Here is a 27978-nt window from a genome sequence, read left to right on the forward strand (position 1 = left end):
GCCTGGTTCTTCTTCTGAATGGTGAAAATCCTAGAGTAGAAGCCAAAACCTTGCTGGGAGGCTGGGACTTCATCCACTGCCTGGCTCTCAACGAGCGAGCGGATCTCTGCCAAAAGAGTTGCTGTCCCAACCTGTGGGAGTGAAGGGGAGGGGAGGCTGGGATAGGAAGGCGGTACCCCATGGACACTACGGAGAGGATCCATGGGTCCGTGAAATTCTGGTGCCAGAATTGTGCGCGGAGAGCAAGCCTGCCCCCCACCGGAGACATGTGGACCCGAAGGGGCGTGTCATGCCTTCTTTCCCTCGGAGGCAGAGGCTGAGGAGGGGGACTGGAAAAAGCCCTTAGGCAACCCCCCTCCCCTTTTTGCTGTTTGCGCCGGTTCTGAGACGGCGAGCAGTCTGGCTGCCTGGATCTGCGTTCCTGGAAGCTGTGGAACCCTCCATATGTACGACCCTTTTCCGAGCGCTGCTGAGATAGGGTGCACGATTTGGGCGTGGTCTTTGAAAGAATGGATAAAGACTTTGCCATTTGTGAGCTGTTCTTTTTGTCCAGATCTTCGTCCGTAGAGGAGTGGAAGAGGTCCCCCCTCAAACGGTAGATCTAGAATGCGCTCCTGGACATCCGGGTTGCCAGGCTGTTCTCCTCATGTCTGTGGAAATGCAGATGGCACAGCCTCAGGTATCGATATGAGCCACTGTGGATTACATGAGTTCATGAGCCACGATTTTGGCTTCCGCTAGCCCCGCCTTTAAGCGCGATTGGCATTGGGTGGGGAGTTCCGGGAGGAAGTCCACAATTTCCCGCCATAACCGTTGGTTGGCGGGAGCCAGCATGGCATCTGCATTGGCCTGACGTAGGTGCAAGGCGGCGTTGGAGAAGATCTTCTTGCCGTACGCCTCCAAGATCATCTTCTCCTTGCCTAGCAGCGCCGCAGAGGAGGATGCTAAGGATGACTCAGGCTTGGAGTATAGTGATGCTGCAGCGTTCACCGAGGAGTGTGGCTGAGGATGAGTCGAGAGCAAGAGTGTATCCCCCTCCACCTGCCTGTACTTGGAGTCCAGGCGTCGGTTGACCGGCTGGACTGAGTGGGGCTTGAGCCAACCCTTATTGGCCAGGGAGACTACATCGGTTTGCAGTGGAATCCCCGTGTTGGCAGACGGGCGTCTTGTGAGGACTTCAGCCAGAACCCCCTCTGCCGGCTGTTCGACCTCGGGTTGGGGGAGGCCAAGGTACTCCGCCAGGCCAGCAAGACGTTCATGGAAGGCCCTGGCTGAGGATGGCATGTCCGGATCCTCCTTCTCATCAGTATCCTGCGGATCTGGAGGATCTTGTGGAGGAGGAGGGTAGATGGCGCTGGAGGCTGGGGTACAGGGGCCGCAGCCAGAGGCGGAGGTAGTGGAGTTGGCTCTGGAGCCAGAGGAGGTGGCTGCACCCGGGCCTGGGGGCCCTATGAAGGCATCTGTGGTGCCTCTAGCATGGCTGGGAGGACTTCCCCGACTGTGTCTTTGAAGATAACCCCCACCTAAGGAGACCTCATGAGGCCGAGCAACTCTTCACTGGCCAAAGAGGTGGCAGGGGGTACCGACAAGGTAACGGGGGGCTGCTGGAGCCGCTGCATACCCTGTCCATTTGGACGCAAAGGAAAGTAGCCCTGAGCAACTGAAGGCTAGACTGTAGGCCCCGTACCTGGTTGAGGCCAGTCCCACCTTGACACTCATTTGCCGAATTTGTGGAATGGCATCGGACGGGTGCCCCTTTCTGGCACGGTGGTCATTTTGTCGAGCTGCCTGCCACGTGCCTGCCACGTGTTGCTCAGCCTGCTTGGCCCGACCTCGTTCAAGACTCTTGTGTGTGGATCACGAGGCCTACCCTATTCCTCGGGCCTCGGCGCGCTAGGTGTAGGACCCTTGACCTGGGGTCGGTAGAGCTGCGTTTAGGTGCCCCCTCGGACGTATTTATGGTATTAGGGCGTAGCCCCTCGGCAATTGTGCCGGTAAAAGGGCGGAGCCCCTCTGGTGTAGACCCGGTATAAGAACCTTCCGGCCCTTTGACACTACGCCCAGGAGGATCCGAGGATCCCTCGACCTGAAGGCGAGTAGCTGTAGCAGCCTCAGGCACGTGCCGGTAGAAGGACCTGGTCGGTCACTCCCGTGGGAGAGTCCCTGGGAAGGAGTCTCCCTTGTGGGTGCGCTGGAAAATATTGGCCCTACCGTGGGCATGGTTCTATGCTTCACCAAGTTCTTGAGATCCTCTGGAGGCGACCTCTGGAAGAGCTCCCTCCACCTGGCTAGTCTGTTCTTCAGCGCCTTCGAGGACAGCGAGTCACACGCCAACAGGATTGCCAACTGTGGTCTGAGCCAAGGCAACGTAGGCAGAGGGCGTGGGGGTCTGAAGTTGGGAAGAGCCTGTTGCAGGATGGACACCTGCTGAACCCTGTAGAAGTCGTCATGCGCCGGGGAGGAGCGTGACGCCTTAGGACTGAGTACCCGAATGATAGATAAGACAAAAAAAGACGAAGAGAAGAAGTATCCGCGCATGGAATTACATGGCCAAAGCCAAACCCAGGAGCACTGGTGAATTTGGCCCATTCCCGTTGACGCGGAAAAGGGGGCTGAGGTGTGGCACCAGAGGGCGGAGTGAGGCTAGCACATGCTCCCTGGGCCGTGCCCCCGGGTGCCTCTAAATTTAAAGGGGAAGGTTTTTTTCTGGTGAAAAAGGGTTCCATCTCCTGTCCCTTGGAAGGGACGTTCATACAGTATGGAGGAAAGGGGACGTGAGAGTAAGGGAGGCAAGCTGACAAGCTCTGCTTCGGAACCCCGCTCCAGATTCAATGAGGCTGCGAAGTGCAGCTGCAATCTTCTCATTTTGAGCCTTGTATAAGGCACTGCCAGTAAAAATGCTGCCATGATACCCAAGAAGTGCTGGTACCACCATGCCGAGGTTGTGGCTCTGCTGAGAAAATGACCCTAGGCCTCCTTGATGACTGTGATCTTGTCCATACGAGGGAAAAACTTTCTCGGAACTCGTGTCCCAGATGAGGCCCAGGAAAGCCAGAGACTGCGTAGGCTGCGACTTCATGAGATTGATGAAAAATCCAAATTCATGTAGTGTATTCATGAGGGCGGAGGAGGTGTGATGGAACGATTCTGGGGATCTCGCCCTGACGAGCCAGTCATCCAGGTACGGGTAGACATGGTGACCCTGGGCCCTGAAAAGGACTGCCACTGCATTCATCAACCTGGTAAAGACCCTGGGGGCTGAGGGTAGAACCTTGTATTGGAAATGGAAGCCCATGATACTGAACCTCAGGAAGGACCGAGGAGCGTGCCAAATCGGGACGTGTAGGTACACGGCCTTCAGTTCCAGGGAGCACATCCAGTCTCCCCTGCACAGTGTCTCCGCAATAAGCGCTGGCGTAACCATCTTGAACTTTTGAAGCGGGGGGGAAAGGTTCAGGGTGGAAAGGTCCAACACAACTCTCAGGCCAGCCTGGCTCTTTTTGTGTATGGCGAAAAGCCTAGAGTAGAAGCCCATAACCCGCTCGGAGGGTGGGACTTCTTCCACAGCCTGGCTCTCTACGAGCGATCGAATTTCCACCAACAGAGTTGTTGTTCCAATCTGCAGGAGTGGAGGGTAGGAGAGGGAGGGACCGGTAGGTGTAGCCAGTGGACACTACGGATAGGATCCATGGGTCCGCGAACCTCATGCGCCAATACTGTGCATGAAGGGCAAGCCTGTCCCCCACCAGAGACATGTGGACCCAGAGGGGAATGTCATGCCTTCTTTCCCTCCGAGGCTGGGGCTGAGGAGGGGGACTGAAAGAATCCCTTATTCCCTGCCTTGTGTTTGCGGCAGCGCTGGCTCGGAGGTCGGTCCTGGATTGTCTTTCCTGAAAGCCCTGGAACCCTCTGAAGGGCTGACCCTTGTTGGAACGCTGGTGCATCTGGCTGTAGGCCTTGGGGTGGACTTTGTGAGGATGGTTAAGGATTTGTCAGTCTGGGAACTCTTCTTCTTCTTATCAAGTTCCTCGTCCATAGTGGAATGGAACCGATCGCCACCCTCGAATGGAAGGTCCAGTATGCGCTCCTGGACGTCTGGATTGAACTTGGTAGCCCGTAGCCAGGCCATTCTTCTCATGTCCGTAGCAATGAAGATGGCACAAACTGAAGTGTCAATGTGAGCCATGGTGGGCTCCATTATGTCCTGCGCTACAATCTTGACTTCCATCAGCCCCGCCTTGAAGCGTGCCTGATGCTGTACCGGAAGTTCCGAAAGAAAGTCAGCTATTTCCCACCAAAGCCTTTGGTTGACAGCAGCAGACTGGGCGAAGATGAAGTGAAGCATTGGAATAGATTTTCTTTCCGTATGCTTCCAGGATCTTCTCATCCTTACCCAGGAGTGCCTAGGCTGATGTAGCCGAGGACGATTGTGGCTTGGAGTAGATTGAGGCTGCAGCGATTGCTGACGGGTGTGGGTAAGGATGTGCCGACAACAAGAGTGGATCCCCCTGCAACTGCCTGTACTTGGCGTCGAGGCGCATGTTGGTAGGCTGCGCCAAATGAGGTTTAAGCCATCCTTTTTTGGCCAGTGCCACCATGTCCTTTTGCATTGGAATCCCCCTACTAGCCGTGGGGTATAGAGTGAGGATCTCTGCCAAGACCCCCGCCTCTGGTTGTTCAACCTCGGGCTGTGGAAGCAACAAGTATTCAGCTAGGCCCGCAAGCCTTTCATGAAATGCCTTGGCCGACAAAGGTGTGTCGGGGTCCTCCTCCACGTCATCAGTGTCCACCAATGTGTCTTGTTGGTCAGGTGCAGCTGGAGGAGTGCTGGGAGCCGGGGGCTGCAGTGTACTGACAGGAGTCGGCAGCTGCTGCGGCGGCTGATAGGGAGCTGCAGGGACTACTGGAGGCGTGGGAGCTTGTGTAGTGGGAACTGGCATGGCTAGCTGGGGCTGCATAGGAGCCGGAGGCGCTGGAACCTAGGGCGGAGTGGCCGTGGGTGCTAGCGGCAAGACCCAGGGAGCATGTCCTGGATTACATCCTTGAGGATGATGCCCATCTGTGGAGGCCTCATAAGTGTCAGGAATTTTTCAAAAGACCTGTCCTCACAGGCTGGTGGAGCGCCTGGTGGCACGGGCATGGGCAGAGGGCCCTGGGGGTGCTGACAACTGGGCACACTCTGCCTTGCTGTATGCAGTGTGTATCTGCCTTGTATGCCATAGGCCACGTGCCCGGCGAAGATCAGTCCCACCTGGAAACTCATTCCCCGAAGGGGGATGATGTCGGACGAGCTGCCATTTTGCCTGGCCCGGCAGCCATTTTGTCGGACTGCATGCCACGTGCCTGAGTCATGGCACTTGCCGCGCTGGGCTCTGCCTCTTCCTGGACTCTTGGCGGTGGAGGTTGAGGCCTACCCTGCACTTCAGGACGGGGCCTGGTAGGCAGAGTGTCCTCAGTTGTGTCACTGGTAGTGCTTCATACAGGCGCCCCCCTCAGACATCTGTCTGGTACTAGGGCGTAGCCCCTCTGGTGGAAACCCGGTAATAGAACCTTGCTGTCACTCAGCGACATCACTGGTAGGGTCTTGCGACCCCTCGGCCTAGAGGCCGGTAGCTGAAGCAGCCTCGGTACCTGCGTTGGTGCTAGGACCTGAAAGGTCCCTCCCGCCCGTGCGCTTCCTGGGGAAGGAGTCACCCTTGCGGGGTGCGGATGAAAACAGAGCCCCTACCTTGGGCCGGGGCCTGTGTCTGACGAATTACTTCAAGTCCTCTGGAGGCGACCTTCCAAAGAGCTCCCTCCACCGAGCTAGCCTGTTCTTCAGAGTGCGTGGTGTGAGCGCGTCACACGCTGTACAACCCTCCGAGCTGTGGTCGGGGCCAAGGCAACAGAGGCAAAGAGCGTGGGGGTCGGACTTAGGCTGGACACCTTCTGAAGCCCGCTGATGTCGACATGCGTCGGGGAGGAGCGCGGCGCCAGAGGACTGAGGTATCTGAATCAAGACCAAAAAAAAGAAGACAAAAGTACTTCTGCAGGTAAGAGCGCATGGAATTACTAGGCTGGAGGTCTAACCCAGGAGCGCTGGTTAAAGTGGTCCGTTCTCGTCGACGCAGAAATGACTGAGGAATGGCGCCGGTGGGCGGAGTCAGGCGAGCGCATGTTCCCAGGGCTGCGCCCTGCGTGCATCTAAATGTAGAAGTAGATTTTTCTGGTGAAAAAGGTTCCATCTCCCGTCCCTAGCGAGGGACGCCATACAGTATGGAGTAAAGGGGACAGGACGTAGGAGTAAGGTATTTCAAGCACAAAGCTTTACAAAGGTAGATGTCAGGGAAGCCTATAGCTTAGTTACATTTTGCGGGGGAGATGAATGAAAAACTGATTTTAATACATGCTCTGCACATTTTAAATTCACCAACACCATTTGGGCTCTGAAAAGCCCCCGAGGCACTACTAAAACTCATTAACTACATCTATTGATAACCTGCCGATTCCTGTATAGTGATTTCATTTTCATTTTCTCCACTGCACTCAGGAACATCATAAACAGGCTGGAGTCATATTTAATATGCCTGTGGAAACATTGCTTTCATGCCAAATTGGAGAAATGTGCTTTTGAGCAATCCATAGTCTCCTTTTTATTATTTCGTTTCACCACCTGAACTGGAGGAAGGAACGATGGGGCTCCCAAATCGGGACATGCAAGTGCGCATCTTTCAGATCCCGGGAGCACATCCAGTCTCCCCCACACAGTGTCTCTGCGATGATCGCTGCAGTAACCATCTTGATCTTTTGAAGTGGAAGGGAAATGTTCAAGGATGAAAAGTCCAGTACAACTCTCAGGCCTGTCTGCTTCTTTTTCTGTATGGCAAAGATACAGGAAAAGAAGCTCATGTCTCGCTGTGAGGCTAGAACCTCCTCCACCGCCTGACTCGTCATGAGCGAGCAGATATCCACCAGAAGAGTTGCTGTTCCAATCTGTGGGAGTGGGGGTGGAGGGAAGAGGAAATTGAGGTATTGGCAGGCAGAAGCCCAAGGAAACCACAGAGATTCCACGGGTTCAGAAACCTCGACCTCCAGGAATGAAAGTGAAGGGCAAGCTTGCCCCCCACCAGAGAACTGTGGATCTGGATGGCACCGTCACTGTTTCTCTCCTGAGGCTGGTGCCCGGGAGGCGGACTAGAAGAACCCCTTATTTGATGATTTGTGCTATTTGCTTCAGTGCAGGCTGGGTGACCTATCCAGCTGCCTCGACCTGCACTCCTGAAAGCCCCTGAAGCCACTGACGGTACAACCTCCGTCAGAGCGTCGGTGACTCTCGCTGTAGGTCTTGGGCGCAGACTTGGTTAGAATTGACAGGGACTTAGCTGTCTGGGAGCGGTTTTTCTTTTTATGAAGCTCCTCATCCGTTGTTGAATGAAACAAGCACCCCCATGCCCTCAAATGGCAGGTCGGGAATGCGATCCTGCTTGTCAGGCTTAAACTTGGTTGCCTTCAGCAAAGCTGTTCTACTCATGTATGCGGTGACGCATATCGCCCTGCCTGCGGTGTCGATGTGTGCCACAGTTGACTCCATGATATCCTGGGCCACTATCTTTGCATCTGCCAAACCTGCCTTGAATCTTGCCTGAGTGTGCCGGAAGATCAGTAAAGAAGTCTGCAACCTCCCGCCAATGTTTTTGGTTGACCGCGGCAAGCATGGCATCCACATTGGCCTGTCTTAGGTGGAGCGTGGCATTGGATTAGATTTTCTTCCCATTGGACTCCAGGCACTTTTCTCCTTTCCTAAGAGGGTTGATGTGGAGGCTTGTGGTTTAGCATACATAGAAGCTGTCACTATAATTGAGTAATGAGGTTGAGGGTGCACTGCCAAAACGAGAGCATCTCCCTCCGCCTGTCTATACTTGGCATCTAACCGCTTGTTAGAAGGCTGTATGGAATGTTGCTTCAGCCAGCCTTTTTTGGCTAAAGCTTCTACATCCTTCTGCAGAGGGATGCCGACTCTTGTGGTTGAATGGATTGTCAGTACCTCTGCTAATACCCCCGCCGCCTCTGGTTGTTCAACCTGCGGCTGAGGGATCCACAGATATTCAGCTGCGCCTGCAAGCCTCTCATGGAAGGCCCTAGCCGAGGAGGACGTTTCCTGGTCCTCATCGCAGTCAGTGTCCTGCAGGTCGGGTGCTGCTGGTGGAGTGTTGGGGGGTGTGGCTGGCAGCTGTGGAGTGCTGACTGGTAGTGTCGGTGGTTGCTGCAGGGGCTGTGCCGGGGGAAGAGTCGCTGTGACAATAGGCACCTGGGGGGTGAGGGATCCTGAGCCAGCAAGGTAACAGGTCCTGGACCATGACGAGAGGTTAAGGCAGTACAGGAGGGAGCATGTCCTGAATGACCACCCCCTGAGTATAGTGCCCATTTGAGGGGATCACATGAGGGTGAGGAACTTCTCAAAGAACCTGTCCTCGAAAACTGGTGTGCGTGGGAGTGGGTCCTTGAACCTGTACCTGTTGCTGTGTTCTCGCCACCACTGGCCTGTTTGTTTATTAATTTGTAATGCACACCAGACCCAGAGGTATCAGGGCGCAGAGAAACAGGAAGATCCAAGAATACTTTCAACTTAGTGTTACAGGAATAAATGTACAATGGTTCCCCAGTGAGATGGGGACTGGAAACGAATATATACAAACAATAGATCAAGACAGTCTATGAATACAAAATGTACAGTATTAATATACAACATATTCACATGTTCACCGATACTTTATACAGTTAGAGCTAATGAATTATATACATACAATAGTCGAAGACGGTCTATGTATACAAGATTTATAGTATTAGTATACAACATATTCATGCGTTGGCAGATACATTATGCAGTGAGAGCTAATAGGTACAGTTATAATGCATGCTGAATGGGCAATCATATTGATTGGTAAGTGGTCATTATCTCTGAGCCATTTAATGGTGTTAAATCTGAAGTTGAGGAAGGTTTGATCTGCCCTAATGGAGGGGGGGAGAGTTCCATAACTGCGCTGCTTTGACCGGGAAGCTGATTCCCCCCCCCCCCCACCCCGAGCTTTAGTCAGTTTAAACGTAGGTACTACTAAACAATCTGAGTTAGTGGGTCGACTGGAAGTTCTTCTGTTAATTCTGTCCATGAGATAGCGTGGGGCCGCATTGTTAAGGCATTTATTAGTCAGCGATACAGTTCTGAGCAGGATTTTTTCACTGATAGATAGCCATTTGTTCTGCCTTCGAGTCTGAGAAATGTGTTCTCTTCTTGCTATGCCCTGTGCCGTTCTCAGGGCATTGTTCTGTAATATTTGGATCTTATTAATAGTCTGTTTACTGGCGCCCAAGTACAGTGAGTTACAGTAGTCCAACTTGGAGAGAATTAGGGCTCTGGCAAGTATGGTACAGCTGTCTTTGGCTAGAAATGGTTTACCTGCTCTGATCAGCTTGCAGGTGTATGCTGAGGCCAAAGCCATGGCATGGCATGGACCTGTTTGGCAAAGGAGAGAGCGGAGTCTAGGTTGCCTTCGATGTTGAAGGAGGCATATTTTGGGCCCAGTTTGTGGAGGTTGAGAGCAGTCCCTAGAATGAGGAGCTCAGTTTTGTCATCATTCAAGCATAGTCTGTGGGCGGCCATCCATGCTTGGATGATGTATATTTTATTTACTAAGCCAACATCCTTGTCATAATCCCTGGTAAGTGGTATCAGGATCTGGGTATCATCTGTGTAGTTAGTGCAGGTGATACAGGTTACTAGTCATTTGGTCGAAAACCAAATGATCGAATGCCATTTGATCGAGAGTCAAATGGTCGAAAAAATTGTCGAATTTTTTAAATTTTTTATGGGGGGGTTCCTCCCAACCCCCCTTTTTCTATATGAATTTTTTTTTACCAAACAAAACTAAAAAATATATATAAATAAATAAATAAATAAATTCGACCATTTTTTTTTCGACCATTTGACTTTCGATCAAATGGTCATTCGAGCTTTTATTTTCGACCATTTGACCGGACACCGGTGATACCCACAAGGCCTGGCATAACTAAGGTCAGAGAATCTCCCTTGTCCTAATGCAGTTGGATATGAGGTTGGCCAAATAACTAGCGTTAACCAATCCCACCTTGACGTGCATTCTGATGCCTACATGCTGGAATGTGAAGGCCTTGGAAGAGCCGCCATTTTTTCTGGCCAGGCAGCCATTTTGTCTTGTACTGTGCCACATGCTTGCTACGCGCCAACCGGTGTACTGGGAACAGCTTCCACGCTTGACTGAGACGACTCAGACCATCCCTGCACCTCAGGTAGGTACCTGGGCGGTGGAGAGCCCTCGGCCATGCTGCCAGTAGTGCTTGTAACGTGCCAGTAGTGCTTGTAACGCGTTTAGGCATCTCCTCGGGATCGAGCCCGGTGACAGAACAGAGCCCCTCAGCGAGGTCCCCAGTGCAAGAGCCTTGCGGCCCATCAACGATAAGACCAGAAGTGTCCGTGGACCCCTCAGCCAGATGGCCAGTAGCTCCGAGAGGCTCGGCCCCCTAGCTGGTCTTAGGGCCTCGAAGGCCCCTCCCATTTGAATACTTCCAAGGGAAGGAGTCGCCCCTGCAGGGTGCAGAGGAGAACAGGGCACCTATCTTTGGCCTGGTCTTCCTCTTGAAGTACTCCTTTAGGTTCTCCAGTAGTCATCTTGTGAACAGCTCCCTCCACCTGGCCAGGCAGTTCTTCAACGAATGCGGGGCAAGTGCGTCGCAAGCCGAGCAGCCGTCCCAGCCATGGTCTGGACCAAGGCACTTGAGGCAGAGCGTGTGGATTCGATGCGGGGAAGGAACCCTCACAGGCCGGACACCTGCTGCATCCCGCCGTTGTTGACATGCGCCAGGGAGGAGCATGACACCAGAGGACAGAATACCTTAAATTCTCAAGAACTCACTATGCAAGAAAAAAGGCAAAAAATATCCCGGAATTATGGAATTACAAGCGCTGGTGAAATAGTTCTGCTCCTGTCGACATGGAAAAGAGGATTGGCCAGTGGTGCCGGTGGGCGGAGTCAGGGTAACGTACACTCGCAGGGCTGCACGCATCTAAATTTAAAGGGGAAGACAAGTTTTTCTGGTGAAAAAGGTTGTTTCCCGTACCTAGCGAGGGACTGTTAGGGAGTATTCTCTCTTTAGGCTGTATTTCCTAACCTAGTGAGTCCCCCAGCAGCTTTGCTGGATTTCTGGAGTTTGTTTTTTTCCTCCAGCCAAGAGTGAGACTCTTTTTCTCCAATTCTTGGACATGTTTATGGTGTTCTTTTGACTGTTAATGTGTTTTATGGGCTATGGGGTCCTTTACTCCATAGGGTCTCATGTGTTTTTCCTATGTGTGTTACACAGCACCCTTCGTGCAGTAACACAGGGGTGTCATAGTGACACCCCCACCACAGACTCCATACCCTGGGACTGACTACTGTCTCCCAGGGCATGTAAAGTCATCATTGGCTTTACTAGTCCCAAATTATTAACAGAAACCAGTACAAACCATCATATTGTGGACGTACTGGTCGGGGCAATTCGATTGCCCGGGGGTCTGTTAGTCGAGGGGGCACGTCTCCGTCCCCCGATTGAGTTTTGGCTGGTGGCAGTGGAAACTACTTTTTATATTCGACCGCGAATATTTTCCAATGGGATTTTCCCATTGTTCGAGGCTACCAACTTTAATTATTTAATTCTCATAGCCTCGAACATACCGCCGGTTTATTTAATTCATATTAATTCTCCGGTTGGTATTTTTTGCCTAGACTCGATTCTAAAATGGCGTTTGTGTTCTCTTCTGTGACTCCAACCCAGGTCGAGCCCTTTGTTCCACTTTTTTGGCGGGCTTCTCCACAGAAGCCTCCAAAAGTGGTGCCACTCTGTCTGGGTACCACAGGGGGTGCGGGAGGGGGTTTAGGCACCCTGGACCGAGTTACCTTGGTAACTCAGGTCGCACTCTTGTGTGATTGGCCCAAGTGGTGAGCCGGCCGGCTCACCACTTAGCATGTTTGAGTGACAGCTAGGCTGAGTGAATGGGGGTTTTCTGCATAAAAGCAGGGCTTTGGGGACTGGAACTTCAGAAGTCGCCGCAGGACCTGAGAATCCGACGAGGGAGAAGCTGAGCCGACCTACTACAACGACACCACCGGTGGAGCCCTGCAGAACCGACTCACCACTTCCCGACGACAGAGAAGATCTCCCGGGTGGAGAGGCTTCTTCCCCTGACTGGTGGGCACAACCAGTTTTCCTTTCTTTCTTCGCACCCCAGTCCGGTTTGTCGTCGAACTGCCCGTGCCAAGCACCCCGGCAGCTGGATAGCCACTCACCACTAAACCGCAAATCACCGGACCGCTCCTTGTACCTGAGAAACTCTGCGGCTGGTTTCTTCCCTGGGAGTGCAACGGACTCCTGTCTTCCTCCACGACGAGATCCTTTCTTCCCCCGGACGAAGAACCAACTTGCACCCGCTGCCAGGAACAACTGCCCCCGCTGGAGCGTTCTCACCACTTTAAGGTACCGTGTCCGCCAGGCCTCCCTTTCTAAAGATTGCTACAAGGTAATAATAACTCCTTAACCTTCTGGACTGGGCTGGCCGCCTTGACCCTCTAACTGGTCCCTTTCTTTGGTCCAACTCCTTTTGAACCGTTACAAGACTTTGTGCACTGCAACCGTGTGACCTTGGACACATTTCGTTTGGATCCTCTTAAAGCGGATCCGGCCTACTGACTCTGAATTCACGGTGTTACTTTGCCTTCCTCTCTTGTGTGTTCGTAAAAAAGTGTTGGGATCTGTTTCAGTTTATTCTCTGTTTTTCTCTCCCTTTTTAAAACGAGTTATTGGAGTGCCATCTACGTTAAGCGCTCACCGCTGTCTGAAAATAAGTGGGGCTTTACTTAAGACTTGTCTAATATTCTTTTAAGGGAGTGTATATCTTTTAGTGACGGTGTTTTTGAATTGCTTACTATTAGTGCCTGTGTGTTTTTCTAGATGTGGTGTTTAAATAAATAATTATATCTCTTTTACACCAAGCCCTGGTCAGTGTTTACTTATTCTATTGTGTTCTCTTGACCTATTGTGAATACTCTGTATACTGCCTAACTCTTCTTGAGGGAAGTCTGACTGCTCAGCCACAGCTACCAAGTGAATCTGTGTGGTACAGACTGCTACCAAGTGGGTTTACTGCCAAACACCTGCAGTCCTAAATCTTTTGCAATGGTCCCAGAGGGAACTGCACAGGTTTCTGCCTAACAAGGACGTCCATACCGTATGGAGGAAAGGGGATGGGACATAGGAGTAAAAGGCGTTACAGGGAACAGAGGGATACTGCATCTCACCATCCGGTTTCCCACTCCCAGAAGACCCCTGAGCCAGTGGATCTGCCATGGCTGTGCCCTGGCCACCTGAGAGAGAGATCCGCAGGGACTAGCAGGTGAGACACCTTTGGGTTTCTCACAGTACCCAGTGAACTGGCGGTTTATATTCCCAATCAGGAGATCCACCGAGAGCAGCTGCGAAGAGCCAATATGTGTCAAAAGACACTGGGGACACAGGAGCGCACTGAGGAACCGAAAATAAGTAACAGTCCATGAACGCAAGTGAATGCTGCATTTATTGAATACCGAACTGAAAGAAAGATGCTGTTTTACAAAACTACAATGTGCTGAATGATAATTGAACACCAAGTCAAATAGACATATCAAATAGCACAGTCAGCAAAATGCAATATGAAAAGAACTAAAGATCTATGATGAAATTGAAGAGTTGTTTTGAGCATTACTAAGCAACAGCTTTGGTGAGATTTATGGTTGCGCAAACTGTGATGGGTGGATCGTGCAATCTGACAACTGCATCCAGACCAGAAAGTCTCAATGTGCAAGTTACCAACATCAAGCCCAAGACAAAGCACAGGGTTAGTGATGGGTGGACTGTGAGATCTGACAACTGCGCAGAGACCAGGAAGTGGACCCAGTGTTTCTTATGAACTTTGAACAGATGAAACAATGGGAATGCTCAGTTAAAGTTTTGGGGAAGGGAACCCTGAGAGTCAAACAACTGGACAAAGTTATCTTGGGGGAGGGAGTCCCAGGACCCCTGTTTTGTGTGACATGTACTTGATTTGAACTTGGAGAAGGGAATCGCAAGACCTCCTTTCTATGTGAACTGTGATACATTTGAATTTGGAGAAGGGAATTTCAAAACTTTACCAAACTTTATTGAAGTGAACCTATATTGGAACTGTATTGAACTTGAGATAGGGATCTCAAGAAGAACTCAAGCTCTAAGTAGCTTACCTTTCATTTTGAACACTTCTATTTTGCTCAGAAGATACCCCCACCATGTTTAGTTATAGTTGTGAGTACAAGCATAGGGGTTTTGACAGAGCCAGACTCTTATTTTGGACTTGTAAATACAGACTTTCCTTAGTTTATTTAGGTAGGGAAAATCCCACCTTAACATAGGGCAAGTTAGGCATTACACCATCCTGATCATTTTTTTTTTAATACAACATTTTTTATTGTTTTTTACGCATAAAGAAAACATACGTCTCGCGCAGCGAGATAAATGTTATGTCCCTTACCCACCCACCAACCAACAAATGCATTCCACGTACCCATTACAATGAAGCCTCTTAGCACTGTCAATTGCCTTTGTTATGCCAGTAGTATGTGATTTTCAATCTCTATGCATGTCCTTGGATGTCAGTTCAATTCCTGACGGGGGCTACCTCTCAGTGTGCGCCCTCCCACTTTTGCCAAATTTTTGGACCTTTCTCAGGACAGCCCCTGGCCGTGTAAACTCTCTTCTCCATTGCAATACAAATGTTCACATCCGTGGTCCATTGCTCATAGCTTGCTGCCGTTTCAGAGCCCCAGAGTTGCGCTATATTTCTCTTGATTAACGCAGTGGTTGTGAATAAGAGCAGTTTTTCGTAGCGTGACAGTTCGACCTCATCATCTATCCCCAGCAGTAACAGTTTTGCATTTCTATGGATCGTTCTACCCAGTACTCTTGAGAGATCATCGCAGCACTGCTGCCAGTATTGTTGGATTATGGTACATCCCATAGTATGTGATAGTATGAGCCCTCTTCTCGTTTGCATCTCAGACAGGCTGAAGAGGAGATCTTACCCCATTTGAATAGTGCCACCCTCGGGTAGTATATCCTATGCAGTACTTTTAGTTGGATCAATCTTAGCCTGGAGGAGATCGCTGTTTCTCTGGGGAACATCAGGGCAGTTAACCATTCCTCTGGGAGTATGTCACCCACGTCCCCCTCCCACTTGGCCTTCAGGCTCGATAGCTCCCCGGTGGCAAAGGATGTTACGGCACTGTACATGGTGGATGTGACTTTGTTTTCAATCATATCCGGGAACAGGTTACGTTCTAAAGGGGTGTAATCAGACATGTCAATCACCTCAGGGAGATGGGTCTGTAGTGCGTGTTTGAGTTGTGTGTAGCGATACTGCTCATTTATCGTCAGAGCGAAGGTAGTGATTAGGTCCGCAAATGGTATTATTTCGTTCGCTTTCACTACGTCGCCAATTTTAGTGATGCCCGATTGGGTCCAAGAGTGCCATTTTGGAAGTTTGTTCACTTCCGGGAGTAGTTTGTTATTCCACAACGATTGAGCTGGGGTCAGCTTTTTGTCCCAGCCTAAGTATTTGTGGGTGTCTGTCCATGTTAGGGATATGTGTGACAGCATGGATGGGGCAGCAGATCGGTCTTTTTTCCGGTAGAGGTATCTTAATACGGATCTTTCATTTCGGTTAGGATCTCGTTCTCTGTTGTTTGGCAATGTTATGTCCGCATGGAGTCTGTGGTTCACTATTGCCATCTGACTAGCCCAGTAATAGGTTTGCAATCGGGGCAGTCCAATTCCGCCTTCCCATACAGATCTTTGTAGTGTGGTTAATGCTAAGCGAGGGTGACCTCCATTCCATAGCAGTTTTCTGAGCGTCTGATCTATTTTATGGAATTTGTTGGGCGCTATAGGTAGTGGCGCGTTTTGAAGTATATAGAGGAAGCGGGGGAGCGCCAACATCTTAAAGAGTGCGGCTCTGCCTAGTAGTGTTAGTGGTAGGGACATCCAGTGCCGGACGTCTTCTTTAAATCTCGTCATTATTGGGTACAGGTTATTGGGCACATAGCCTGTTAGGTTGTCCGTAATTTGGATGCCTAGGTATCTGAATTTCTCCTTTTCCACCCAGTATGGACACTCATCTGGCACCGCGCTGTCTATTTGTTTCAGTGGGAATAGTATGGATTTAGTCCAGTTGACGCGAAGGCCGCTAAACGCACCGTATTTTATTAATAATCGCGTCACTATGGGGCAGGATTTGCGTGGGTCTTTCAGATATACTAACAAGTCGTCTGCATATAGGGATACTCTGTCCTCCCAATCGTCTGAACATCTGAAGCCGCTCCATGTTTGTGTAGATCTTAATAGAATTGCTAGTGGCTCAATTGCTATTGCAAAGATTAGGGAGGACAGGGGGCAACCCTGTCTCGTGCCCTTGCCTAGTTGAAAGGGATTGGAGACGTGTCCATTTACCTTTGTGACTGCTTCGGGGCGGTAGTAAAGCAGTTTGACCCAACTCATGAAGTACGGTCCTATGCCAATACGTTGCATAATAGCCCATATTGCCTCCCAGTAGACAGAGTCGAACTCCTTCTCGAAGTCTATGGCGAGTAAAGCCAGGGGGTCCTGCATCTCAGGTAGCTTCTCCAGTGCTGTGTGCAGCCTATATATGTTTTGTCTAGTGGATCTCAGTGGCATGAATCCACACTGGTCGGGATGTATTAGTGTGTGTCTGACTTGTTGGAGGCAGTTGGCTAGTACCTTTGCCAATATTTTGGCTTCGCAGTTTATGAGACAAATGAGCCTGTAGGAGCTACATTTATCGGGTGGCTTATCTGCTTTGGGCAGGACTATAATCGTGGCTTTCCTTAAGTCAGGAGGGAGACAGCCCTGTGAGTGTGAGTGTTGTAGTAAACAAAGTAAGTGTGGGGAGATTACATTTGTTCCTATTTTTTTCCATGTTTCAATGGGGAAGCCGTTCGGGCCTGGGGTCTTGCCCGATTGGAGTTCTGACATGGCTTGGGTTAGTTCTTCCTCAGTGATTACCTGTTCCAGTAGAGTAGACTGCTCTGTGTTTAGGGTGGGGAGAGTAATCTCCTCCAGGATATCCATTACGGGTGGTGAGGTTGATGCTTTGTATAGCTCAGTGTAGTATTTTGCAAAACCCTCCGCTATGTCTACGTCTGTCACTAATAGTTTTGATCCTTCTGTTGTCAGTTGCCTGACCTGGCTGAAGCCCAGGTCTCTGCGTTCCAGCCATGCCAACATTTTTCCGGCTTTATCTCCTGTTTCGTATATATCTGCGCGCATCGCAGTATGTGCCTGTTTTGCATTGTCTAGGGCTATGTGTTGAAGTTGTGTTTGTGCTAGTTGTAGTGCGCGATGCGTTTCCGAATTGTCATGGGTTAGGTGATCGGTCTCTGCTTTTTGCACTTTTGCTTCGGCATGGCGTATTGCTTCTGATTGTTTTTTTTATGGGCTGTGGTCCAGGCTATTATTTCCCCTCTGAGTACTGTCTTGAATGCCTTCCATAATGTTACCGGGTTATCCACTGAGTCAGTATTCTTCTCAAAATATTCTTCAGTGGTCTTTTGGACATGTTCAACTAGCTCTGGGAAGCCTAGGTAATAGCTGTTCAATCGCCAGCTGGGTGGGGGGGATCGACCAGCTGGTGTTAAGTGTTAATACAAGTGGAGAATGATACGATATAACTCTGGGGAGAAATTAAGCCTCACGTACTTCGTGCATGTTATTTAGTGGCAGTAGAAAATAGTCCAGCCTAGACAGCGAGGCGTGTGCACCAGAATGGTATGAGTATTCCCTTGTGGCAGGGTGCAGCATTCTCCATACGTCTTGCAGCCCCAATGCGCTAGTGAATGTGGCAAGTTTTGTACGTGTGTTCGGGTTTCTGGATCTTCTGTGCGTTCTATCAAGGTCCACGTTCATTACCTCGTTAAAGTCTCCCCCAATCAACGCAAGATCTGCAAGATTATTCATAATTAGAGGTGTAATATCATTAGTCAGGGGGGTCAGTAGGTTAGGAGGTGCATACACCGACCGCATGGTCACAGAGCGTTCCCCAATTGTACCTGTCGTGAGTACAAACCTCCCTTCCGTGTCTTGCGTAATGGATGCAGGCACAAAGGGGAGTCTTTTGTGTACTAGGATCAGTACCCCTCGTGACCCCCATGGTAAAACCGGCGTGGAATGCTAGTCTGTAGTTTATGCGTCTAAAGAATGAGCAATTGGTACCGGCTAGATGTGTTTCCGTCAGGAATGCCACATCCGGGGAGTGTCTATTCAGTGTTTGCAGTACTAGACGTCTTTTGATACAGTTGCCGAGCCCATTTACATTCCATGTCATCACTCGGATTGTCCTGTTTTTGTTCACGTTAGTGACTCCCGCCATTTGACGCGTGTATCGATGACAACTGTGTGCGTCGGGCCCTCGATAGTATTGTGGTATTTCAAGCTATAATAATATCTGCCAAGGCTAAGGGCAGGCTGGTTTCCTGTCAGGACATGTGTTTCCATTTGTGTTGTGTGGACTGCTGGCAAGAGTGGAGTGACAATTGGTGTGCTATGGGTGGTGTGCTTTTTAACATTGTAGATGGTGTGGTGTCCTGGAACATAACTAACATGAAACAAATTCCCGCCCCACCTCCCTATACTCCTCCCCAACATGAAGTATCTGTCGCCCTAACTCTACTGGCGCCAAACAACTATATTGCCAGATTAACTTTAGTGTGAACTGTTTACACCTTCCTCTCGACTTACAGTTCTTTGGCAAGTCTGGTGTTCCGAGTCTCAAGTCATGGGTTGAGGGCGTGGCTTTGGCCGATACAATGAGTACTCCCGTGCCTCGCGGGCCGCATGCCTTATTTATATCAGTGTGGCATGATAGTCCATTAAATGGGTCGCGACGAAGTAGTATTTCTTGTTAGTGTCACTGTTTCAGCCCATTTCCTCTTGTTGTGGTGGTTCCTGCATCGGAGGTTGTGGAGCTGGGCGCCTTCTGTCTAGTGGCTCACGCCGGTTCCTGTTTCTGCTTCTGTTACTTGCAAGTCTCCAGTCGCCTTCAATGTGTTTCTCTGCCCAGTTCCACGCTTCTTTTGGGTCAGTGAAGTGTACCGTTGTCCCGCCATGGTAGATCTTGAGCTGGGCCGGAAGGAGCAAGCCGTATTTTACTTGTAGGGTCTGGAGTTGTCTTTTGAGTTGATCAAAAGATTGCCTGGCTCTCTGAACCTCCCTTGTTTAGTCAGGGAAGAATGTTACCTTGGATCCATTGAAGGTCAGTGTGCCTTTGGCCCGTGCCGTCTGGAGTAACGCATCTCTATCTCTATAATTCAACAGTTTTGCAACTATGTTGCGTGGAGGTGCACCAGGTATCGGTCTTCCAGTGGGCACACGGTGCGCTCGTTCGATTGACAAGAACTTCGACAATGTTTGGGGTTCAAACATGTCGGTTATCCATTGTTCAAGGAACAGTTCCATGGAAGGGCCTTCCGTTTTTTCCGGTACGCCCAGGATGCAAACGTTATTTTGTCTTGATCGGCCTTCACTGTCCTCTGCCTTCTCCTCTAGTGTTTTCAGACGTGCCACTACCCCAGCCATCCTTTGTTCCATAGTGCGCAGCCCATCTTCAGTCCTAGAGATCCGCTGTTCCGCTTCTCCTGTGCGGGAGGACAGTTTCTGAAGATCATGGCGGAGGAGCGAAACGTCTGTGCTGATGCTATCCATCTTTTGTTCCATGGAGGTTCTGGAGTTTGTTATCGCAGCCATGATGTCCTTCAGGGATATATTATGCTCTGTGTCTAACATGGTGTCTGATTGTTCGTGGTCCAATTGTGCGCTCGCCGCGGCCGTGCTGAATTGGTCCATTTTGCTTTGACTTGTCAATTTTCTTGTTTTATCTTTCCCCATAGCAGCTGGCATGGTCTGTAACGTTAATCGGTGGGCAGATTCCGCCTATTTATCCGAGGCGGGTTGCGACTGTTCTGGGAGCGATTGTTCCGTTAAAGAACTCCTTCCCCCCCGGTCTGGGTGTAATCTGCCGGATACTGTGTTAGGGTTTGGTGTGCAGCTAGTTTTAGCCTTGGGATTACACAACGTTCAACACCGCACCTTCCAGCACTTCTTTGGTGTAACTGTATCGGCGTTCCCACACAGGCAGGTGCGTCATAAGACAATTTCACCGTGCACTACCATGTTCTGATCACCTTGCCCAGCGTTGCTTATTTCATCGAAATGTGGCCGTTCCCGTTATGCTCGGTGGGAGGGTGGTGGTAAGTCCAGCAAGTGGGCTCCTGTTGGGGCCACAACGACGATTTCTCTTGGGCAGTGGGGGGGGTGCAGATGCAGGTCGCTCGGGGTCCGTTGAATTCAGCCCGCGCTCGCTCTCGTTGAGGATGAAGGATATCTGTGTGCCTCAATATGACATATCCGTTTCGCTATGGTGGGGCAACTGGAAGAGTCTCTGTAGCGGGCCCACTGGCGGCGAGGGGGAAGCACGCAAGTGTGTTGCCTGCCTTCCCGTCCCCCCTTCTCCTTACCGCAAGATTGAGGCAGTAGCTGTCCGACAGCGAGCGGGGGCCACCTCAGGAGTCTGGTAGGCGCTCAACGCTCAGTGGAACACTCGAGGCGCCCCGGCGGCTCCGGGCGTTCCGATGGCAGAAGTAGTGTGCGGGCGCGTACGTCGCTACGTTAGTGCGGATTTGACTGCCTGTGAACGACAGCCGCTGGTGCCGCTTCCAAGGGTGTATCCCCTCTGCCCCTCGACTTGCCGTTGGAGGGAACTTTCACGGCTCCGCGGGTTTCGCCAGCGGGAGGCGGGGAGGCACCCAGCGGGGTCCCGCTCCCTGCAGTCCGGGAGAGGCACCGGGGGTATCCTCCGTTCATCCGCGGTCTGCAGCGGCCATTTTGTGTGCTCTGTGGAGCGCAAGCTCGCTTTCTTAAAATTCTCGCTAAGTGGGTCTTCCGACACCGATTTTCACCAGGAGCAGGTAGGGACGTGCAGCAGAAGTTCCCACATCGAGTAGGCACTTTTGTGTACTTGTAGTCTTGCAGGAAAAACAGGATTGTTTCAGGATCTGGCTGGCGGCCCGGGAGCGAAGCGAGCTCACGTCCTCATCGCTCAGCTGCTGGCCACGCCCCCCCCATCCTGATCATTAATGTTGTTTTCTTTTAAACCGTACATCTGTTGTCTGTGTCATCTCTCTTGATACCATGCCTGTCTCGCAGAACAATAAAATATGTAGGAAAGGGGATGTAACATAGGGGTAAGGTATGTCACTTTCAGAACCCAGTCACCAATAGTATGTTTGTTCAGGGAAAACCAGGTGTCACACTGGATTGTTTTTCCTAAGGAACAGATCATCAATGTCCCTCTGCAGTTTTGTATTAATTTCCACAAAAATAATGAGGATCTCTGTGGTTTAGTGTAGTGTCCCGCAAAAAAGTCACCTGTCACTCAAATACTATGGTATTTGTTGCTCCCCTCTCTCAGAATATTTTTATTTTTGCTGTGCAGAACACAAAAACCCAGCCCTCTAATGTTGTTCTCTTTTACAAAAAAAAGATGTTGAAGGGGGGGGGGGGGGGCAACCCAGTGACTATAATTTCTCTGAAACAAATGTCTCCCATAATAATTCCTAAATCAAGAGCCTAATGGAGTTTCACTTTTGCCCTAACCTACTCAAATCCTCATCCTAATCTAACCCTATTCTGAAACAATGCCTTACTTCCACTCACTAGCATTTAGTGAAGTTAACCCGTGCCTCTCCAAAAAACCTTCCCTAAAATGATGCTGACCCTCGAAGTGTGTGCCTCATGCAGGTGTACATTTAAATTCCCTCAAACTTCATTAATCAGAACATTGACATTTATCTTGTGAGAAATGTGGCTTATGTGAACTTTGGCTAATTTGGAAGATCCAGGTTTTGCATAAGCCAGTTAAAGTTTGCCTACTCCCTCACGTAAAGACATATTTACGTTCCATTTTTTAAACAAAGAAAGGAAAGTCCCCACACCAGCCCCTGTGAAGGGAAACAAATAAGCATCCTTTTTTTTATAAGGTCATTATAATTAAAACAACAACAGATCAAAGGACCTGAATCAAAAAAGGATTATCACAGTGGCTATGCACTGCCACAGCAGTTACTGTTTTGAGACATTATGTAGGGGCGACATCCCTCTATCACTACTTCAGTATTATTCATACAATTTTCAATAGCATTCAGATTTTTTACAAAATAGATGCTGCAGGCATAGTTTACAACAGCAAAAGAGAATTGTACATTACATTTTTATACTAACCTCACAAAGGAGCAAATCAATGATATGGAAGACCATGTAGAGTGGAAACTTTGCAGTAAACAGAGTGAGAAACCACTGGGAGGCATACATGTGCGCTTCAAGGCTGATCTCCAAGAAATGGTTATACAAATCAGGAATATACTCCTAAAACAACAGAGGCATTGGTTGTAATCAAAACAAATACATTGGTAGGCATTTACAAATACAATGAAGATTATGTTTCCATCCAAAAAAGATTTCCCCATGCACATTCAGTATCTGGCATAACAATCTGTGCGCTGTCAAAAAAAAAAACTAAAAAAAACAGCAGAATGATTTAAAAATGGGCAAACAAGCAGTACAGTTTACAAGCAGTGTCCGCGTGCCTAGATCTAGGACTTGATCAAACTGAGGACAAAGCAACAAGTTATCCAGTGAAAATGAGGCAAACAAAAATGTAATCAGTGACAAATTTGTGGTGAAAATAGCTCTGTAGCGAAAAGGTTGCCAAGCAAAAAGCTGTCAAACAATGCTGCTGAAATGAACCCAAGAATGCAGTGCTGCTAAAATATGCGTTACAGTTAAGGAGGGTTTAGTGGGTGTGCGATTGCCTGGTTTAGGGGTGGGATAGGGGTTAGGTAAAGTTTGGGTTAGAGTAAACATTTTGGTTAGAATTAGGTTAAAAGTTACAATGGTTGCGGGTGTGCTTGAGATGTTGGGCTTTGGTTAGGGTGGACTAAGTGTCAGGTTAAGTGTTAGGCAAGGGGTTATGGTAAGCCTAGGACTAACAGATTAATGGCTTGGCAAGTGTTAAAGAAAGGGATAAGGAGGGTGAACAGGGCTAGTGATCTTGGCGTAGGATGGGGGTCAGGATAACCCTAAGGGTTAGGGGAGAGTAAGTGTTAAGAGTTTCAGATAGGGTAAGGCTAGGATTAGAGCAAGGGCATGGGTTAGGGCAAGGCCTATGGAATTTGTGGCAAGCTGATGGTAGGGGTTAACTATTCATGTTCTATTTATTTGGTATTTTGGATTGAGTCAGATGCAAATAAAATGATTTAGCTTACTGAAGCGTAGGAACTAGTTAAGGGTTCAGGGTAGAATAAGTGTTGCAATTACAGTTAGAGTAAGTAATGTGGTCTAGTGAAAAGGTTAGGTGTTAGGGTGATAGCAGAGGTTGCATTAGATGTTTTGGTCATTGTTAGGGTTACACCCCTGTACTTTCAAATTTTATTTTATTAGAAGTGTTCATACAGCAAAAACATCAAACCCTGCAAGCAAGGCAACCAATCAACAATCATTTCTCCCCCCACCCCTCTACACCCCTGATAACGGTGTCTTCCATCCCTCCAAGAAACCACAATGTAGAACCTTTGGTTGTCTCGGGATATGTCTGTTACCACTTCCTGAGCAGCATTTTGTTCATTCATAGGATATAGTCTGGCTGGAGGCAGTACTCTGCAAGAGGAGCTCATCCCGTTTACCTCATGGCCAGCCTAATTCTGTCCCTTGTGCCATCAACCTTTGTGCTTAACATTCCATTGTTTTAATCTTTCAAATATTTGTTCATAAATTCCCCCCAGATGCTCTCATGAGATGCAGCCTTGCCATGAAGTCCTGTAGTTATTCTTTCCATGGTGCATATATTCAGTTCCACATTGAACCAGCCCCTCTTACATGGAGTCGGCGCACATTTCCATTTCATTACTAAGCAGGCCCGTGCTGCGAGCAGCAGGGGTGCTGCCAACCCCCTCAACCTTCACAGTTATCCTTCAACTTCCTCCATCCCAAACAAGATCAAGATGGGCGTTTACACCTTTATTCAAGGGCATCCCCACCACATATGCCAGTAGTCAGCTCTATCTCCACATAAACACCAGCAAACGGGGCTCGCAGTCTGAAACATCGTTGAGAGCCTGACGGGGTCATATTGCCACCTAGGAGGAGCTTGATGGCATGCAGTTTGCATTGGCTCGAGATCGATGTCTATGAGGCCCCTTTACACAAACTCAACCAAAGCGCAATGTCTATTTCCCTCTCCATATCACTTTCCCATCTCCGTCTCAACGTTTTCATGGACCCGTTCCCTGCAACCCCCAATTCCCTGTACATAATTGAAATCAGGCCCTTCATTTCTGTTCTTTTATTAAGAGCTTCTCGAAGGGAGTAAGGTCCCTCGGTATCCCGTCCCTCCATTTTCCCCCTGTGATCACCCCTTTTAACTGAAGGTATGAAAAGATCGAGAGAGTACCTATGCCCAACTCCCCCTCCAGATACGTTATAGTAATAAAGGTGCCATTCCTCCAGAGTTGGTCCAACCTCTCAAGGCCCGCCTCAAACCACGCTTGAAATCTTTCGGGGATCGGGATCGCATCTCGTACTCCAGGCGCCCACATGTGACTCAGGGGAGAGGGCCATGTCGTTACTCCTTGCATTTCCGCGCCTTGTCTCCATATTGTGCCCAGAATTGGGTGGTCCCGAATTTTGCGGGGGAGCTTATCTCTTGTACCCACAGCCATTCCCACACTGTGGTGGAGAACAGGTGAAGATTCCGCAGACCGACCCATTGGAACTCCCGCTGCATTCTAAGATGGGGTATGAGGACCCCTCGCTGTACCACTTCATTGTACAGTTTCAAATTCGGGAGCCCCATCCCAACCCTATCTTTCGGTAAAGTGAGAACCTCGAAGGATATTCTTGTTTTTTTCCCCTGCCACAAAAATTTCACCATGGTCCCCTTTATCTCCCAGAAGAAGGCTTCAGGGACCTGGTTTGGAAGCATTTGGAACGTTTATAGGAACCTTGGTAAGCAAACCATCTTAAGGGCATTGAGGCGTCCAAGTCATGATATGGTCAGTTTTTCCCATCTTTCCAGATCAGCCCGGAATCCGGACAGGAGTGTGGGGAAGTTGGCCTGAAATAGGTCTCCTATGTCCCTTGTGAGGTTAATTCCCAAGTATCTCAGTGTGTTCAGGCTGACAAGTAATCCCAATGGGGCGAACCTATTTATATCTCCTTTCCCCCCTGGATAGGGAAAGGGACAGATTAATTTTGCCCGGTTAATCTTAAAACCGCAGAGGTCTCTGTACTGCTCATTCAGCCCAATTACCCTACTGAAGCTAGGGGGTTCCTTGTGTGCAAAAGCATATCGTCTGCATATAAGGCAACCTTGTACTTCACTCCCCACACCGTGAGTCCTTCTACATGGGGATCCTCGCTGATTCTCTGAGCTAGCGGTTCCAGGGAGAGCGCAAATAGGATCGGGGAAAGTGGGCAACCCTGTCTCGTATCCCTACATAGGGCGTAAATACGATTAACTCCCACGCACGCCTGGGGGGGATGTGTAGGCTGCCATGATACTCCGCCTAATCCTAGTACCCAGGCCTACCTTACCCAGCACTTCCTTGAGAAAGCCCCACTCAACCTTATAAAAAGCCTTCTCGGCATCCACCGAGAGGAGGCCAGGATCTCCCCCCATTTCCCATGCCTCATGAATCAGGTGCAGGGTTTTCCGCATTGTGTCCACCCCCTGACATTCATTTATGAAGCCCACTTGGTCCGGATGGATCAGTTGGGGCATCTATGACTCAAGTCTTGCTGCCAGAACTCGTGTATAAATTGGTGCGATAAGATCTGCATAACAGGGGTGTCCCTGCCCTCCTTGTGTATCACAGTTATCAGCACACGGGAGAAGGGTTCCGGGGCTTCCCCTGTCTCCAAGACATCATTAAACAGTTCTAACATGAATGGGATGAGGGGGGTAATGAAAGACTTCTAAAAACCTGCTGAGAAACCGTCCTCCCCCGGGGCCTTTCCCATCGGTTTGCCACTGCCCTCTTGATTTGTTCGGCAGTTATTGGGGCCTTCATCGCCTTGACTTCCTCAAGGGAGAGCCTGGGCATCAGAGTGCCCTCCAGATATGTTGTTATATCTCCCCCCTCTTGGTTGGTTTCTGGTTTATAAAGATTTTCATAAAAAGATGCAAATGCTTCTTGAATCCCATCCATCCTTGGGTCCTGTGTTTTATCCACCCCTTCTATGGCCTTCACCCACCGTTCGGCTTGCTGTCCTCAGTCTGGCGGCCAGTAACGCGTCCGCCTTATCTCCCTTCTCATAAAACCTTTGTTTCAAGAACTGTACGTTCCTAATTATTTGACCTTCCGCCAGGACTATAAGCGTTTCCCTTTTCCCACCTTGCATCCATGACCCTTTCCTCCTGCCCCTCAGCGGTGTCCGTAGCACCCTTATCTAGTTGGGCAATCTCGGACCGCAACCTGTTTTTGATTACAGTCCACTCTTTTTTTCAAAGCCCCTTCCTTGATCAGGATCCCTGCCATGTCGACGTCCCTGCTTCATACGAAACAAATCAAACACAACTGCACACCAAGTTATGTACAGGTAAAATAGAATGTTCTAGAAAGGTAGTGAGGTGCAGAGGAGAGAAGCACAACCCTGACACTAGGTTGTGATAGTAGAAAGGACAAAGTGTCCACGGGCTGTGGATCACTCGCGTCCCCGCTACACTCAACTTTTTGTTGAAAGACGAACAATAGGTCACTATATTTTACCACTAATTCACTTGGTTATTTATGATTTTCTTTAAGGGTAAGTAAATCTATTGCCAAAGCACAAATTATTACTTTCTGAAACAACAGTTGTGTTGCTGATTCAATTCAATTTACTTTCAATAATTCCAATATTCTCTTGAGTACATTTTTCAACAATAATCTGTGCAGTTTATTAGTACATGTCATTCCTTATTTAGCAATATATGGAATTGTTGGCGTTCATATGGATTAATACATCGATTTTTACATACATTTTTGTTTACAATATTGCATTCATATTGTAATGTGCAGCAGATATTCAATACTGCTGTGATCGCAAGACGTGTTTTGGGAATCCAGTTCCCTTCATCAGGAGCAAATTAATATGTTTAACTAGTGCTTGTATGATGCAATGTTCTTATTCTTAAGTCCTTCAAGGTAATCTGTATCACACAAACATATAACAGAATGTTGGTATTTTAGTAATCTTATAGCTAGGGCATCATAAATTCATAGGTATTTGCATGCCTTACCACTTCTTAGGGTAACCCTACCTCTCATCGGTGCCCCATAGACATGTCTGGCTATATAAGGTAAGATGGTAATCGATTTGTGCGGTCAGGTAAGTAATTCACCTCCCTGAGTCTCCTATAAAGGTAATTGAATGGGTACCAATTTTATGGCCCCACGATCTTTACCAAGCAGATATATACACTTGTTAATCTAATGTATTATACGCTACCTCCTCACGGGTAGAAGATTACTTGCGTCTCTAACGGTGGTAAGTATCTTGCAGCATTACGTAGTCTGGTGGGGATTGATAGTTTCCAAGTCCACACGACTATTGTTCTGTATAGTTAGTCGTATTAACCACTGTTAATTAAAGAAATCACGTTGTCAATTTACCTTATATTTGGAATTCTTTTGTCTCGGTTGTCAGTGCTCGTGGTAGTGCTGGTATGACCACTCTTGAATAAGGGGTAATCCTAGGGCAATTGAACATACACCATTTAGAACAGAGTCTATCACAAAGGTTTGGGGAAACATGTTTCAA

At 49.2% G+C, this 27978-nt stretch overlaps 1 protein-coding gene across 5 annotated transcripts in view; it reads right to left on the reverse strand.

Moving 5' to 3' along the window:
- Positions 1–27978, reverse strand: part of RABGAP1 (RAB GTPase activating protein 1) — a 3038993-nt gene that overhangs the window by 777160 nt on the left and 2233855 nt on the right. For all 5 annotated transcript variants that reach the window (XM_069609645.1, XM_069609642.1, XM_069609641.1 and 2 more), the window contains one exon: positions 22402–22545. In XM_069609645.1, the coding sequence (XP_069465746.1) occupies positions 22402–22545 (144 nt within the window). The remainder of the gene's footprint in view (positions 1–22401; positions 22546–27978) is intronic.

The sequence above is a fragment of the Ambystoma mexicanum genome, chromosome 8 (assembly GCF_040938575.1).
Source record: "Ambystoma mexicanum isolate Mex_15411 chromosome 8, UKY_AmexF1_1, whole genome shotgun sequence".
Classification (NCBI taxonomy): domain Eukaryota; kingdom Metazoa; phylum Chordata; class Amphibia; order Caudata; family Ambystomatidae; genus Ambystoma; species Ambystoma mexicanum.